This window comes from Erythrolamprus reginae, chromosome 3 (genome assembly GCF_031021105.1).
Source record: "Erythrolamprus reginae isolate rEryReg1 chromosome 3, rEryReg1.hap1, whole genome shotgun sequence".
Lineage (NCBI taxonomy): Eukaryota > Metazoa > Chordata > Lepidosauria > Squamata > Dipsadidae > Erythrolamprus > Erythrolamprus reginae.
Genome location: NC_091952.1, coordinates 97478394 through 97495535, shown reverse-complemented (window position 1 = coordinate 97495535; position 17142 = coordinate 97478394). Strand labels below are relative to the sequence as shown.

The window sequence follows — 17142 nt, the reverse complement described above, 5'->3', positions numbered from 1 at the left end:
AGGAGTTTGGACTAGAAGTCTTCCCTTCCAGCTCTATTCTAATTGATTTATTGACTGATAGTAGCCTTACCTAAAAGCAGGAGAATCTTGTGACATTGACTTATGCACTCATCACAACTTAGCTAGATGAGAGTCAGGAACTCTATAAGATACTATCACCAAAGACCACTGAAAAGTTATAGGTCATGGTTGGCTTACCCTCATCAACCAGGTCCTATATGGCTTAGCACTGAGGTCTTCAGGACTGTATTTTTCAACAGTAATTGACCCTTCAATGTATACTGTATATCCTGAAAGAAATGCTTGGTCCAAATTTCAATGAAGTTAGGGGATACGAGATTCACAGGTGGTTTTTGATAGTGGAACTGCACTTTGGAATGGCTTTTCTTTCAATACCAAACTTGTTTCTACATTATAAACTTTCCAAAGAATTTTGAAAATAAATGTGTGGGGTTTTAATTTTGAGAATTTATAGAAACTGAGATGATGGTATTGGATGTTCCAGCTATTGTTATTGTATCTACTACACCATTATTTTGTGATGTATTTCTAGTGAAATGTTGGTTTAATTTTACTTTATTTTACTGTAGTACTGCTGTGATTTTAGTTATACTATTGTTATGTTCTTGATCCTTGGAGAGTTTGATTTGAATGGTGCCATTATATAAACATGATAAAAACAAAGATGATTAAAAACAAACAAAAATGTGAAACACAAACATTTGTTGTTAAGACACAGCTTATTAATAAGCCACAGCCTATCAAATTCCATAACTGAAGCATTATTCTAGTCTTACTTATCTTAATTATGAACTATACTTACTGGTCTGAGACACAAATCTGGGGAGGATACTTCTTCTCCATCATCCAATTCTGATACAACTAAAAACCTCTGCTGTTCATTAGTTGCTAAGTTCTTTTCTTGGACAGCACCAAGTCCTTGATTGCTAAAATGGATCTTCTCAGTCCTTGCCTTTTTGATTTGCTGAAATTGACTGACTGTGTCTTTCACAAAACCTTGCAGGAGACTGTCAGCCAAGAAACCAACTATTTCTAGTGGATCTTCCTTTTCTTGGGATGGGACTTTAAGTTGGGCTTCCAGTTGGCTTCTTTCTTTTGTCAACAAATCCAGAAGTGGCGTTGCAGATATCTCCAGATTACTGGGAGAAAATCTGTTTTCTGTTTGCTCTTGCCAAACACACTGCTGCTTCAATTTTTCAGGAAAGCTACTGTCCAAAATCCCTCCTACTTCAATAGCAGAGTCTTCTTTGTGGATATTTAAAATGGTGGGAGGCAACATACCATTATCATTTTTGGAAGATTTGGGAGAGTCAAAGTCACCGGTTTCTTGATCCAGCTCGTCAACAGTACTAATAATTGCCAAACAGCCACTTGGTTTATTGAATTTTACATAATCTCCAGCTTCAGTTGAAACTTTTGAGGCAGATGATTCTCTTGGAGATTTCTCATTTGAATTTCTTTTATTATTTTCTTTTTCAAGACTGTCTAAGCATTCCTGATTGGTTTTGTGTTGATTATCAAGTTCACGTGTAAAGAAAGAATTTTCATTTGAATCTACCTCATTACTTTCTGAAAAAAGAGAGATTTTTTGTGGGGGTGCAAAAATACCATGTTTTTCTTTACAATCGAAATACTGAATACCATTATAAGAGCCATTATTGTTTCCTTCAGGTTCATCCAACTCTACACCAGCCCAAAAACCTTTGTCAAAATTTGTCTGGCCTTTAAATTTCAGTGTTCCAGGCTGGACATTACTCACAAGAATTCGGTCACCAATGCTGAAACCTAGCAAAATATCTTCTTGTTTTTCTGATGATGGCTTGAAACTGGAAGGCCAAGATGAACCATCATCATCAAATGGTTCTTTCTCCACATCGCCACATTCTTTATTTTTCACAAATTCTGTTGGTGACTGGAGTTCTAACAATCTTTCTGACTGAATGCTATCAGCTCCAGACAAAGATTTTTCACTGAGACATTCACTTATTTCATCATCACTTCCAAAAACAGGGGATTCACTCCTAGAATGTTTTGTGTACAAAAAGTTTCCTCCCTGTGTTCCTGCACCTTGTCTGAAAGATAATGTAGGCTCTTGAATAATATCGTTTTGATATTCAGTGAGAAATATCCCATTTTTCAATATATCTGCTCCTAAGGAAGGCTCTTCAAAATCACTAGAATATGATTGCTCTTCGGAAATCGGAATCTGTTCTTTAATCAGGGAATCACCTTTCAGTATATCTTTCCCTAGCTCATCAGAGGGTTTGACTGATGTAATATTTTCATCATCATTGAACCTTTCACTTGGCATCTCCTTGATTTCCTGCACACTTTTGCGTTCCAAGACAGACTGGTCCTCTTCTGACAGCTCAGCCTCTGGAGGGACATCTGTCTTTAAAGGAACTGAATTGTTTTGATTTAAATCAAAAACTGAGGCAGCAGATATTTCATAAGCTGGGGAAGTTATTTTAAGCTCTAATTCCTTTGATTCTGCTGTCTCTTGCACTATAAATCTGGTAGCGGGGGAGTCATAACTCACTGCATCTTCAGACTTATTCAGTGATGTGAGAGAAATTTTGTTGGTGTTTCCTAAGGCTTCAAGAATAGCTGTTGAGATAACACTATCCAAATAGTCAGATTCTTCCTTAGATTTTCTTAGGGTTTTGAGGACTGTGGATGCTGTATGAGACTGCTCCTCTGCTGTATGAGATTGCTTCTCTGCCTGAATTTCTGCTTGTGTGAATTTCATGGCGTGTACCGACACAGATTGTTCAGAATGTGGCACAACATCTTAAGAGAATAAAACAAAATCAAACACACATACTTAAAACAAATCCGGGTGTTATAGGAAAACCCTGAAATTCTTACTAGAGACTATTAACCTGTCCCATCAAATTGCATAAATATTCCAATGTTTACATACCACCGGCTAAAGTATAACTTAAGCACAATATCCCAATCAAACTTATAACCAATAAAACCTAATATGTGCTTTGATTCCACTATGCATAGGAACTAACAGACCCCAAAATATAGCCAAATATTTTAAAATTGTATACATGTTCCCTTTAAATTTTTCAGACAATAAACAAGGCAATTGTTCTGAGATATTTGCTCTTTCCTTTCCTGTCTGATAACTTAAATAAACTTAAAGGTTTATTAAAAGAATTGTATAATGAAGAAGTGTGAGCAGAGAGACACGTAGTGAACACAAGTAAATTATCTAAGGGTTACTCTGAATCTCAATCCCTATCTTGTTTCTTTCTAAAAAGCTATCAACTCCAGTTCAGACATACATACGGTAAACTCAACAGAGTAACAGAAGAGATCTTTACTACTTTAGCCACTCTAAACCAAAAGTGCCTGGTAGGAAGAACTAGCATTCTTTGAACTTTTTTTGAAGTAGCATTATAAATAAAATTGCTAGAAAATATGCATAATAGCTTATAGAAAATAAAATACATTTTTAGAATTTATACTGAATATGAAACAATTCAATAGATTCTTATTTATTGCAATACTATGAGAAAAAGTTCTCATTTTTTAAAAAAAGTGTTAATTAAAAATAACAATAAAATATATTAAATTCACTTGCTTGTGTTTTTAATATATATATCCAACAGAGGAAAAAAACAGATAGCCCCTCCCTGATACAAAGCTGAAGGGATCAGATCCTGTGGCCTAGAGGTTAATTCTCTGCCTTCCAAGGCAGAAGCCCCAGGATCAAATCCCAATAAGGGTATGGCTAGCTGATGAGGCCAGAACAAGGCTGAAATAGCACTATCCTAGTCTCCTTTAATTTTAAAAAATCAGCAGAAACATGTGATACATACAGAATATAGTTTGTTGGCTATGAATAAATTAACTGCCTTGAAATGGCCCTGGGTTGGGCCTAGAGGCAAAAAGGAGCTGTGATGTTCCTTCAATATACCAGGGTGATCCAACAGAGAAAAAAACATATAGCCCCTCCCTGGTACAAAGCTGAAGGGATCAAATCCTGTGGCCTAGAGGTTAATTCTCTGCCTTCCAAGGCAGAAGCCCCAGGATCAAATCCCAATAACGGTTTGGCTAGCTGATGAGGCCAGAACAAGGCCGAAATAGTGCTATCCTAGTATCCCTGAATTTTAAAAAACCCAGCAAAAACATGTCATACATACATGCATACATACATACATAAACATATTTTTAGTTGAAATTATTTTAACATTAGGTGTATGAAGATAACTTATGTAATTTTAATATTAAACAAATAACTTTCAAGATAGCATACCAATATCTTCTGCAATAGATTCCAAAGATCCTCTAGAACGTTCAGAATCAGTGAGTGATTTCCAGCTTTTGGATGTTTCAGACCTAAAATATTTTGAATAGATCACTCAAACGTGTACTTACAGATATTTTAAACATTCTGAAAATATTGTACACTGTACCAAAATTAACAAAATAAACACATAAAACAAGGAGGAAATGTTTTTTTAAAATAATACATCCAATACACAATCTGAATTAGGATTTGAGATCAGGTTCTAATCTCACTGCTTTAGAACACACAAGTCTATTCAGTAGCCACAAGGTTTCTAGGTTTTAGACATAGTTGCATACCTATTACAAAGAATGTCAGCAGAAGGTCATAAATTTCCCATTTGTTAAACTTTTGCTTTTTATTTAATTTTGAGGGAGTGGGATAATAGTTATATCCACCACACTAAAGGAAAGTATGACATTGTGAAATAGAGCTAACAGGATTTTGTTTACAGTTCTTTCTCAGTCTGATTGGTTACCATATCAGAAAACTGATTAATTTTAAGTTCCACAGCTGATTCCTGGGCAGTGAATAGCAAAATATCTGTCAATGAGAATGTAGTCCTGAGAAATCACATTGACCTGACACATTGCTAAAATTGGGTTTGGAAAGGAAAAACATATCCAACTTATGCAAGTTATTTGCAGCAACATAGGATTGATGGGCAAATAAGTACCGGTAATCTTTGCATTATTTTATGTTATTATAAAATTATTGGGCTTCCATATCACCATAAGGTAACTGAGCTGTTACAGACTAAAAAACAAAACAAAAATACATCTACATTAAAACCTGAATAAATTAAAGCCACAAATTAAAATCAAGGACACCTGAAGAAGATAGCAACAGAATGGTCACTCAATCAATCAAATCACTGCTTGGTGCTACATGCCAAAGGACAGGAGGGCTGGGGTTAACTTCACATCAGAGGAGCAAGATGTTCCAGAGGACAGGAGCAACAGCAGAGAAGGCCATTCTCCTGGACCTCATCAGCCAAATATAACTGGGTTGATAGCACCCGCAGCATGCCATTACAAGTGGGACTGGCCAAACCCAATGGGGTTAGACAGTCCCTCAAATAACCTGGATCTGTGCCATGAAGAGTTTTAAAGGTGATCACCAACTTGAATTGAATTGTACAGTGATCCCTCGATTATCGCGAGGGTTCCGTTCCAAGACCCCTCGCGATAATCGATTTTTCGCGATGTAGGGTTGCGGAAGTAAAAACACCATCTGCACACGCGCGCCCTTTTTTCCATGGCCGCGCATGCGCAGATGGTGAAGTTTGCGTGGGCGGCGGGGAAACCCCGATCTTCGTCTGCTCGCTGCTGCTGCGGCCGCCCAGCAGCTGATCTGCTCGGCGGCAGCAGCGAGGAGCCGAATCGGGCTTTCCCCTTTGCGTGGGCGGCGGGGAAACCCCGATCTTCGTCTGCTCGCTGCTGCTGCGGCCGCCCAGCAGCTGATCTGCTCGGCGGCAGCAGCGAGGAGCCGAATCGGGCTTTCCCCTTTGCGTGGGCGGCGGGGAAACCCCGATCTTCGTCTGCTCGCTGCTGCTGCGGCCGCCCAGCAGCGAGCAGACGAAGATCAGGGTTTCCCCGCCGCCCACGCAAAGGGGAAACCCCGGCTCCTCGCTGATGCCCCTGCTCGCCCGCCCACCCGCCCGCCAGCAAGAGTGGGAGAGATAGAGAAAGAGAGAGAAGGAAAGAAAGAGATGAGAGAGGGAGGAAGAGAGTGTGAGAGAGGAAGAAGCAAGATAGAGAAAGAGAGAGAGAAAGAAAGATGAGAAAGGAAGGAAGAGAGTGACGTCATCGGGTGGGAAAAATCGCGATATAGCGTTTCGCGAAGATCGAGATCGCGAAAATCGAGGGATCACTGTACCTGGAAACAGAGCAGCTTGCAGAGCAGTGGTATTATAGGGGCCATTCGTGGGCCCCCCCAAACTGCCTGCACCGCTGCACTCTGAATGGCCTTCAAGAATAGCTTCATGTAGAGCGCATTACAATAGTCCAACCATGAGATGACTAGGAACTAACTGATAATAATCTATATTCTCATACAATTCTCATACAATAACACTTGGCATTACTCTCATAAAAAAATTGGTGGCAGCCTCTGCAGTGGTACTGAAATGGTGACAGGAAATGGTAACATCATCATACAGATATTGCTTTTATGTAGTTGCATGCTAGTGTCTAACATAAGTCAAGATTTTTCTTTTTTAGCATGAGTTTTGGGCATGACGTCATGATTTTGAATACTACAGTCTAGGGAAGTTGGCGAACCTTTTTTCCTTGGGTGCCAAGAGTGTGCACACATGCTATTGCACATGTGCAAGTGCCCACACCCATTATTCAATGCCTGGGGAGGGCGAAAATAGCTTTCCCTGCCCACCAGAGGCCCTCTGGAGGCCAGAAATAGCCTGTTTCTCAACTTCTGGTGGGCTCAGTAGGTTCGTGTTTCATCCTCTCCAGGCTCCAAAAGCTTCCCTGGAGCTGAGAGGGTAAAAACATCCCCCATCCCCCTGGAGGCTCTCTGGAAGCCAAAGAACCCCTCCGAGAGCCTCTGTGTGAGCCAAAAATCAGCTGGCCAGCACACACATGCACGTTGGAGCTGAGATGGGGCAACAGCTCATGTGCCAGCAGATATAGCTCTGAGTGCCACCTGTGGCACCCATGCTATAGGTTCACCATCACTAGTCCAGGGCATATTAATGAATAAGTATTGTTGTTACTAACAACAAAAATAATAATTTAATTAAACTACTATTAATTTATAATGCTCTATTTCCTCTGGAATATGTTTATTTATATAGGAAATTATATACCAAAATTTACTTGGTCAGTCTCTTTTTAACATGAATTCATCCAAATATTTCTTTGATCAGCATCTCAGATTCTTAAGTATGCATGCATATAAGATAGTTTTCTCCCTTTGAAAGAGATATAAATCCTTTCTAGGCTGCTAAAAGTGTACATTTAGAAAGGCCATCATGTATCAACTTTAAGCAATTATTTTACCTATGAAGTGGTGGTGGTTTGATCTTTGGTTTCTCAGTAACCGAGGATGGAGTTTTGATTTCAGGTTTAGCTGTTGGTATTGTCTCAAAATCCCGATTCAATTCTTCTTCTGTTTTCTTGATGAATTCATCATAAGTCTGATGATGTAAAAAAAATAAGATATTATGAAGACCTGAACATTATCTTATTTTTATTAAAATAGTCTTTGTTATGATATTCATGAACTGGGAGAGCCAATGCTAACATGGCATAGCAACTTAGTGAACCAATGAGAGCTAAACACTTTTGAGTCTGTGCAGAGAAGCAAACCTGAAACTATAAGACTGGCCGTGACTCAGTCCACTCTGCACTCTTTGTTCTTTCTACTGTTCTGCTGAAGTGAAGCTAACTCCTGCTTGTGTTTACTTGAAGAAATAATCGGCTAATGGTATTGTAAATTCATCTGGTATTATATTTATAAAGAAGTTATCGAATCCAGCTGAATCAGTCATCTGTGTGTTCTTCTGGAAATTGATTTTTCTGCAACAAACTTTAACAGTTTCTTATTAAATATTAAAATTTGGAATTGTGTGTGTGTGCATGTGTGTGTAAGCTATACAAATGTCTTATGGTTATTATATAATTTAAGCTATTAAGATACTTTATTTTGTTTTTGGTCAATATTGTTATATTACTATCAATGTCAAAGCAAACTCAAAAGGAAAAAAAATTCAAAGAAAATGAGGGAAAAGAAAACAAGAAAACATGGGAATATTAATATGTAACATACACACGTTTTACTGTTTATTTCAAATGACTGGTAATTCTTACCTCTAACTGTTTGATCAAACTTGCCTCTTGAGCTTTAAGTTTCTCTTTGAGCCTCTTCTTCTGTTCTTTTTTCAGCCTATAAACAACAGACTTCTTTTTCCGCACTTTATTTTTTAGAGCCCAGATTCGACTTTCAATGTCACTTTGATCAGATGCAGTTTCTAAAAAAAATAAAATATATTGTTTACAAAACATATTTTATATTTGCATGCTAGAACCTACTTTATCTAATCAATGTTAAGAATCCAATCTCAACCATAATTACAGTAAAATTATATCTTATTTATTAAAAACAGAACTAACACAGAACTTCTAAGTGATATGTAAACTAAAGTGATAAAAAAAGATTTGTTCCATTTACCCATTCCTATTCTTTCTCTGTAATCTTTCAGATGAGGGGTTACCTTTTTCATTTTCCAAATTGAAAATTGGTGGAAAATTGCAAATATGTTTATATTTAATGTTGTAAAATTCAAGCCCCATCAAGTCCAAGCCCCATCAAGCCCCATCAAGTCCAATGAAAAACTGAGACCTATTTAAAAATAATTACAAAAATATTTTAAAAAGGAAGCTGAAGTTCTAATACTTACCTGACTGGGTCATGGATAAAGACTCATCAGACCAACTATATGAGAAATCCTGAGATTTTGTAGATGACAGATGCTTTCCTCCAGAGTTTTGTGTTTGTTTGCTTGATTCTTGTTTTGATAGAGATGCACTGCTTTTGGAAGGAGACTATGTCAAGATGAAAAAAAGAGTAAATAAGGAATATATATTATACATACAGACACACAAAAACACACCTCACACTACTTACAAGCATGGATTTATTTATAATTTATACTAATTACAAGCATGAACTTATTTTGATTTCTGTCTCTCTTAAGCAAGGGAGGCTAACTAGTTAGGAAAATCTTGTTACTGGACGGAAAAGGACCGTTGAAACTTACCTGAACGGTCTTCTCGATGCACTGCAAGGAGAGTCCAGGATGGGTAATTCTTCAGTCTGATTGGTCGGGACTGAGTTTAATTTAAATAATAGGCAGGTACCGCCCCCCTTAGCCCTCCAGTCTAAAGGAAACGAAGGAGCAGTATAGCTAACACAATTTTATTCAACATTCAAGGTAACTAGAAGAAAACAACTCCCAAGGTACCCCCTTATCGGAAAGAGTCCCTGGTCCCAAATTTGGGTGGGTCTGGACTCTCCTTGCAGTGCATCGAGAAGACCGTTCAGGTAAGTTTCAACGGTCCTTCTCCAATGCACTTGCAAGGAGAGTCCAGGATGGGATATACCCAAGATATTAACCAAGGGAGGGAGAAGGTTGGACCGGGGGCTCAGAGAAGGAACACACCCGCTGTAATACCCTCCTCCCAAACGCTGCTTCCGCGGAAGCGAAAGAGTCAATTCGATAATGTCGGATAAATGAGGACGGCGCCGCCCAGGTGGCCGCCCTGCAAATGTCCTCTAGTGAAGCCTGGGTCCTCCAGGCTGCTGAAGTGGCCGTACTACGAGTGGAATATCCCGTGAGTCCCTGAGGCACAGGGGATCCTTTAGTTCGGTAAGCCTCTCTAATGCAATCACACAGCCAGCGGCTGATTGTCCTAGGGGAGACTTTAGTGCCCAACGTTCTGGTTGCAAAGGACACGAATAAAGCCTCGGAAACTCTGAATCCTTGAGTCCTGCGAATGTAAATTTTCAGAGCTCGTCTCACATCGAGCTTATGCCACCTAAGCTCCGAAGGGTGAGTCCCATGGGTACAGAAGTCTGGTAGTACTATCTCCTGTGCCCTGTGGAACGTAGAGTTGATCTTTGGTAGAAAGGCTGGGTCAAGTCTTAAGACCACTCTGTCCGTGTGAAAGGTACAAAGATCCTCCCTAATTGAGAACGCGGCAATCTCAGAAACCCTCCTGGCTGATGTGATTGCGACCAAAAGGGCCGTCTTGAGGGTTAACAGTCTGAGAGGTATGTGGCGAAAAGGTTCGAATGGAGGCCCTGTTAAGGCGTGAAGCACCAAGGATAAATCCCAAGAAGGGAACCGATGGATCGGTGGTGGCCTGATGTTGGCGGCCCCTTTCAGGAAGTCCCTGATCCAGGGGTGTCTGGTGAGAGGGCGGGAATTGCCCCCTCCTATGATGGTGGATAAAGCGGCCACATGACGGCGTAAGGTGTTTGGAGCGAGACCTTTTTCAAGGCCCGCCTGAAGAAAACTTAGGACCAGGGGAGGGGAGGCCTTCTGTGGATCTACCTCCCGCTCCTCACAGAACCTGGAGAAGGAAACCCAGGTAGCCTGGTATATTCTTCTTGTCGAAGGTCTGCGAGCAGCCTGGATTGTATCAATAACTGCCTCTGGCAAGAGATGTTGTCTTAGATGCTGCCGCTCAATCTCCATACGGTTAGCTGCCACCATTGTGGCTCTGGATGGGAAATCGAGCCCTGGGAGAGGGAAATCAGATGATCTGGAATCCTCCAGGGGGGTGACACTGACAGTTGCATCAAGTCCGCAAACCAAAGGCGACGCGGCCAGTATGGAGCCAGCAACAGTACCTCCGCTCGTTGCTCTAGAATCTTCCGCATGACCCTGGGGATGATGGAGATCGGGGGAAAGGCATACAGAAGTCCTGGTGGCCACTGCATCCGAAGAGCATCCACCCCTTCCGCCCCCGGGGTCGGGAAGCGGGAGAAGAAACGTGGGAGCTGGGAGTTGCTTCGGGTAGCAAACAGGTCCAGAATTGGCCTCCCAAACCTCCGAGTGATGTCCTGAAATATTGCGGGATCCAGTTGCCACTCCCCTGGATCCAATGTCTCCCGGCTCAGCCAGTCCGCGCACACATTCTCTACGCCTGAGATGTGCTCCGCTGACAGGGAAGCCAGATTTGCCTCTGCCCATCTGAACAGGGACTCTGACTCCTTCATCAGTCTTCGAGATCGAGTCCCCCCCTGTCTGTTGATGTGAGACCGGGTGGCGACATTGTCGGTCCGAACCAGGACATGTTGGTCCGTTACCAGGTCCGCGAAGCTGAGGAGAGCCAGGGAAACTGCCTTCAACTCCAAGAAGTTGATGTTGACCTCTCTCAGGTCGGATGGGTCCCAAAGTCCCTGGGCTAAATTCGAGGACAGATGGGCTCCCCATCCCGTCAGACTGGCGTCTGTCGTCATTGTCAGAAGATGCTTGTCTAGGAAGAGTGACCCCTTTGTTAGCGCCGGGGACACCCACCACCGTAAGGACCGTCGAACTGCCGGGTCGAGGTGCACCTGAAGGTGGGAATGGCTGATCCTCCTCCTCTGGTATGGCAGGAGGAACCACTGGAGAGGACGTAGGTGGTACCTGGCCCATGGGATGATGTCGATACAGGACACCAGTGTACCTAGAAGCTTGGACAGAGACGAGAGCCTGGGGAATTGCTGTGGAGCCAAGCCCCGGACGAGCCCTCTGATTGTGGACTGCCTCTCTTGGGACAGGAAGACAAGGCCCTTCCTGGAGTCTATACTGGTTCCTAGGTGGGCCAGCCGTGTTGTGGGAGTCAAGTGGCTTTTTTCGAAGTTGATCGAAAAGCCGTGGTCCTGAAGTGTCTGGATCGTGAGATGCAGGTCCTGAAGCGCAAGGTCCCTTGATCTGGACAGAATCACGATGTCGTCCAGATAGGCCATTAGGCGCACCGACCGCTGCCTGAGGCCTGCCGTGAGAACGTCCAGCAGCTTCGTGAAGGATCTTGGGGCCGATGAAAGCCCGAAAGGCATGGCCCTGTATTGAAAATGAACTCCATCCAAGCTGAAACGCAGATATTGTCGGTGAGACGGAAGGATGGGGACATGTAGATAGGCCTCCTGTAGGTCTATAGACGTCATGTAGTCCCCCTGCCTGATGGCTGCCAGGATGGAACGCAGAGAATGCATTCTGAACCTCCTGTACTTTACATAGAGGTTCAGTCTCCGCAGGTTCAGAATGAGGCGTGCCCCTCCTGATGATTTTGGCACCAAGAAGATCGCTGAGTAGAACCCCATACCCCGCTGAGGTATAGGGACCTCCTCTATGGCGCCTATCTCCAGCAGGTGAGATACCTCCTGATACAGGAGCCTCTTCTTGGACATTTCCAAGGGAGCACGACAAGGCAGGTAGCGACGAGGTGGAGGGCAAAGAAATTCGATCTGTAGACCTTGTGAAACTGTGGAAGTCGCCCATGGATCTGATGAGGTGTTGGTCCAGACGTCGGAGAAATGGGTTAGTCTGCCGCCTAAAGGGATATCCAGAAGAGAGTCACTTTGTCTTCCTGAACCCCCTGCCGGAACCTCTAAAGGGGCGGCGGCCCTGGAAGGACCTGGAGCGATCAAATTGTGAGCTCCTGTCCGTGCGAAAGGAACCCTGACCAAAGGATCCCTGAAAGTAGGATCTGGACCCCTGGTTGCTGGTGGAGGCGGAATCATTCCGAAAGGACTGCCGCCGTTGGTAGGGTGTAAAACGCCGTCCCTGCTTTTTATTGGAGTTGGGCATAATCTTTTTCTTATCCCTATCCTCCACTAGCACATCGTCCAAGATGTCTCCGAAGAGCTTCTTGCCCTTAAACGGTGAAGAAGCGAGGGCCCATTTTGACTTCACGTCGGCCTGCCAATTCCTTAGCCAGATGAGTCTGCGGGAGGCGACCGACGCAGCCATTGCCCTTGATGAGAACTTGGCGGCATTGACTGTTGCGTCCGCCGAGAATTCGGTGGCCGCCAACAGTTTGTTTAAGTCTTGGCGTAGTCTCGCATCCTGCGGATCGACTCTGGACTGAATGTCTTTTATCCAGAGGAGTGTAGCTCGATTAAAGAAGGATGCCGCCGAGGCGGCTCGTACAGCCCAAGCTGACATCTGGTGAGCCCTGCGAACAACATTGTCCGCCCTTTTGTCTTCCGCTTTCAATCCCTCCTGGGATTCTGAAGGGACTAGGGCATTTGAGACTAGACTGGTCACCGGCTTGTCTACTATCGGTAGCTCCAGGAGGTCTTCCATGTGCTGGTCAAAGGTGTAGAAACGTCTGTCCAGGTTAGACGGGCCCTGACCCGTCGCTGGGTTCTCCCATGGACGTTGTACAGTCTCTAGGAAAAGATGGGAGGACGGAACATTAATGGTCTCCTGCTTTGGAAATACGAAGAGACCACCCGTAGGCTGATCCAGAGCAGAAGCAGCCCCTTGACCTCCCTCACCAGCCTGGTCAATGGTGATCCTGGCCTTGTTCAGGAGAACCCGGAAGAGTGAGGCCTTGAACAAGCCAGGTAAGGCGGGTTGCTCAGGTGGCTGTTCATCGCCAGATAACTCATCCTCCGCTTCGCTGAAGTCCTCCCTGGAAAAATCATCCTCCTCCCCTGACTCCAGGATGGAATGAGAGGCTGGAGCTGTCCAGGGGTCTCTGAATCGCGAAGGAGCAGGGCCGGCTGGTACCTGCTGCTGCTGAGCCACACTAGCCTGACCCTGAGTGTAGGCGCTGACAATTAGGTCCTGCAGGGCCTGAGGCATGGTTTGCCAGGCATCCTGCGCCGTGCGCAATCCCGCAGCCGTAGGGGTAAATGTGGCTGCTGTATTCTGGCCACCTTGAGGAGGTATTGGCTGTGGAAGGCCACGCTGCTTGTCTTCCAAATGTAAAGACATCTGGTCTGGAAGAAGTTGAGGGTTGGAAGAGCCTTTCCGGTGACCAATCCCTCACTGAGGCCGAGCCTACTACCCCTGGTGCAAATAAGGGGGAGGCTGGCTGAGGGATGGGGGGCTGAGCAGGCGCAAGCGTGCCTCCGGACCTCTGAGAGGATTCTAACTGTTTCTCCAGCGCTTTAATCCTCTTCTCAGCCTCCCTGAGCGCAGCCCCTTGTGAAGATTTTTGTTTCTGGGGCCTTTCCTTGGGGGTAGGGGGCCTGGCAGCACTGGCTTCCTCCCCAGCCTGAATGGATTGGTCAGCCATAGCAATAGATTAACTCACGAAAAGGTTGAGTCAGCAAGGATCGATCTGCTCCTGCACAGGCTAGCAATTAAACAGCAATCGAAGGTTGATAAGGATAGAGTCCACAACCGGATCGTTGCTCGTAACCGCTAGTAGTAATGGCGTCGAAAGCAGTAACTGCTCGTTGGTGTTGTGCGCCTGCGTGTCTCCCGGCAGAGGGGACACTTGGCGCGAAAACAGCCTTGATGAGGGAGACGCTGCTGTGCGTCGGGTTTACAAAAAACATGGCCGCCGGGCCGTTGCCCTGGCAACCAATGATGCCCTCAAACAGGACTGGCCTGCCCGCTCGAATTCGGGCCTTTCAAAATGGCCGCCGGCTGTTGCTAAGGGAACGGGCGGGAAGCCTCCACTGGCTCCCCCGCCCTTCCTCCAGCGCTGTGTAAAAACGGCGTCCGCCGAGGTTTCTCCTCGCCGCCTGCCGTATATAAAGGCTTTCGAGCCTTTCAGCGCTTCCCCTTTGACTTCTTTCCGCCGATGGTGAGGGGGGGGGGGGGGCGAGACGCGCTCCCCTCTTCACTGAGGACCTTCTCCTCTCCTGGTCCTCGGGTTTATTCGCAACGGGCGGGACGGACCCTCCCGAGGCGTCAACCCCTTCCTCTCCTCCAGGGTCTACCTCGGAGGTAGTCTCCCTGGGTGCTCACTCCGGGAACAAGTCATCCAACCCAGCTCGTGTGGTTGGGAAAGGAGGAGCTGCAGACCCCTGGATAAACCCACTGGAGGTTTGAATCCAGGGCTGCTTGAGGAAAAATACATTCCCCCAACGGCACCTGCAAGAAAGGAAGAGAAGAGAAAAATTTTTAAAATTAGTACATATAATTAAAACCATAAACAATAAAGACAAATTTATTGAAGAGAAACAAACTCAGAGTCCCTATACTGCGACTGAGTTTTTAGACTGGAGGGCTAAGGGGGGCGGTACCTGCCTATTATTTAAATTAAACTCAGTCCCGACCAATCAGACTGAAGAATTACCCATCCTGGACTCTCCTTGCAAGTGCATTGGAGAATGGCAAGCCTCTGATGCCCTCTCAGATACCAAGCCAGGATTTCCCACATATGCTTGTCTATGTCATATACTGCTAGAAGGAGGGACTTTCTGGATTTCTGGTTTTTCAAACTATCAGTTTAATCCTATTATGTCTAGGGCTGAACATATGTCTGTCTTCTTTCTTTTTTAAAAAGATTGTACAGAATGAAAATAATAGTTCCTGGAGAATCTTTTTTATCATTGGAAGCTGAAGTAGGTTATATCTTATAATATATTCCAACATTTATTTATTTATTTATTTTGATTTTTTATGCCGCCCTTCTCCTTAGACTCAGGGCGGCTTACAACATGTTAGCAACAGCACTTTTTTAACAGAGCAAGGCTATTGCCCCCACAATCCAGATCCTCATTTTACCCACCTCGGAAGGATGGAAGGCTGAGTCAACCTTGAGCCGGTGATGAGATTTGAACCACTGACCTTCAGATCTACAAGTCAGCTTCAGTGACCTGCAGTGCAGCACTCTACCTGCTGCGCCACCCCGGCTCATAACATTCTAATCATATGCTTGGAGTTCGGAGGTGGAAAGAATTTCTTCCCTGGAATTGTTCCAAAATCAAAGCTATGGGCCTTTTCTCCAGTAATCTTTAATCTGGGGCATAATGACTCAGCAGTTAAAGATGTTGAGCTTGTCAGTTCTAGGTTAGAGACCTCAGCATTGTGTAAGGAGGTGAGCTTCTGCCCACCTAGCAATAGCACTTAGACTTATTTACCATAGTGCTTTACAGCCCTGTCTAAGCGATTTACAGAGTCAGCATATTGGCCCCAGCATTTTGGCTCCTCATTTTACCCATCTTGGAAGGAGGGAAGGCTGAGTCAATCTTAAGCTGGTGAGATTTGAACTGCCAAATTGCAGGCAGCCAGCAGTCAGCAGAGGTAGCCTGCAGTATTGGGTTCTAACCACTGTGTCACAGTGGCTCATCTAGCAGTTTGATAGCATGCAAATGCGAGTGGATTAATAAGTACCACTTTGGTGGGAGGGTAACAGTATTCCCTGCGCATAACACAAAAAATGTCTTTGGACAAGGTATGGCTCCCTCAGCTAAGAAACGGAAATGAACACTGCGTCCTAGAACAGGACATGATCAGACAGGAAAACATTTCCCTTTCCCTTTAATCTGCAAAAGATCTTGACTACATATGCTCAGAAAAATCAATACATTCATTTAGTAACCATTCAAAGATACAAAAGCACTGAAAGAAGTGACTTGTTAACACAGGACGATTGCAGCATCTCCATGGTCACATGATCAAAATTTATGTGTTTGGCAACTGAGAAGCATTTATAACAGATTCACTGTCCCAAGGTCATGTGATTTCCATTTGAGGGATGTCAAATTTACGTAACAACTGCATGATTCACTTAATAGTGTGTGTGTGTGTGTGGGGGAAGGCAATAGTAAAATACAGTGTAATTCGTTTAACCATTGCCTTGCTTTACAATGGAAATTTTGGGCTCAACTGTAGTCATAAGGTGAGGACTACCTATAGTTTCATTTTATCTAACAGTCTTCTTAAAACACTGTTACGTTTTGAACTAGATCTAAGCAGACCTGAAGGGAACTAAAATACAAATAAATAAATAAAATGAAGGCAATAAATATAAAATGAGATGAAAAGCATAGAGAAAAAATGTTGAATAGACCAAGATCTTGAAAAGCGAAGAAAATGGGGGGAAATAAAGAAAAATTAAGCTAAAGAGAAGTTAGCCAAAAGATTTGGAGTTTTATTTCTGCATGGGGGAATTAAGGAGCAAAACGGGTACTGAAGTCTTGGGTTTCTTTTAGGCATTCAATTTTACCTGTAAAACACCTGAACCTCAGTCCCAAGTTGGGCCCTGTCCCTACCCATTTTTCAAATACAGCCCTGAAATGTCAATTTGACACTTGAAGATAATGAACTTCAACAAGGTTCTTGAACAAGGTTTTGAATATTAGGAGGACTGAAAATTGTCATCCTTGGGATTCTCAATTTCACA

The 17142-nt window shown here is 43.9% G+C and overlaps 1 protein-coding gene across 6 annotated transcripts in view; it reads right to left on the bottom strand.

Annotated features, from left to right (window-relative positions):
- The window catches only part of CEP350 (centrosomal protein 350), a 115418-nt gene that overhangs the window by 10802 nt on the left and 87474 nt on the right, over positions 1-17142 (bottom strand). For all 6 annotated transcript variants that reach the window (XM_070746270.1, XM_070746269.1, XM_070746274.1 and 3 more), the window contains 5 exons: positions 8742-8886; positions 8152-8312; positions 7342-7478; positions 4292-4374; positions 824-2811 (listed from right to left, as the gene is read on the bottom strand). In XM_070746270.1, coding sequence (XP_070602371.1) covers positions 824-2811; positions 4292-4374; positions 7342-7478; positions 8152-8312; positions 8742-8886 — 2514 coding nt within the window. The remainder of the gene's footprint in view (positions 1-823; positions 2812-4291; positions 4375-7341; positions 7479-8151; positions 8313-8741; positions 8887-17142) is intronic.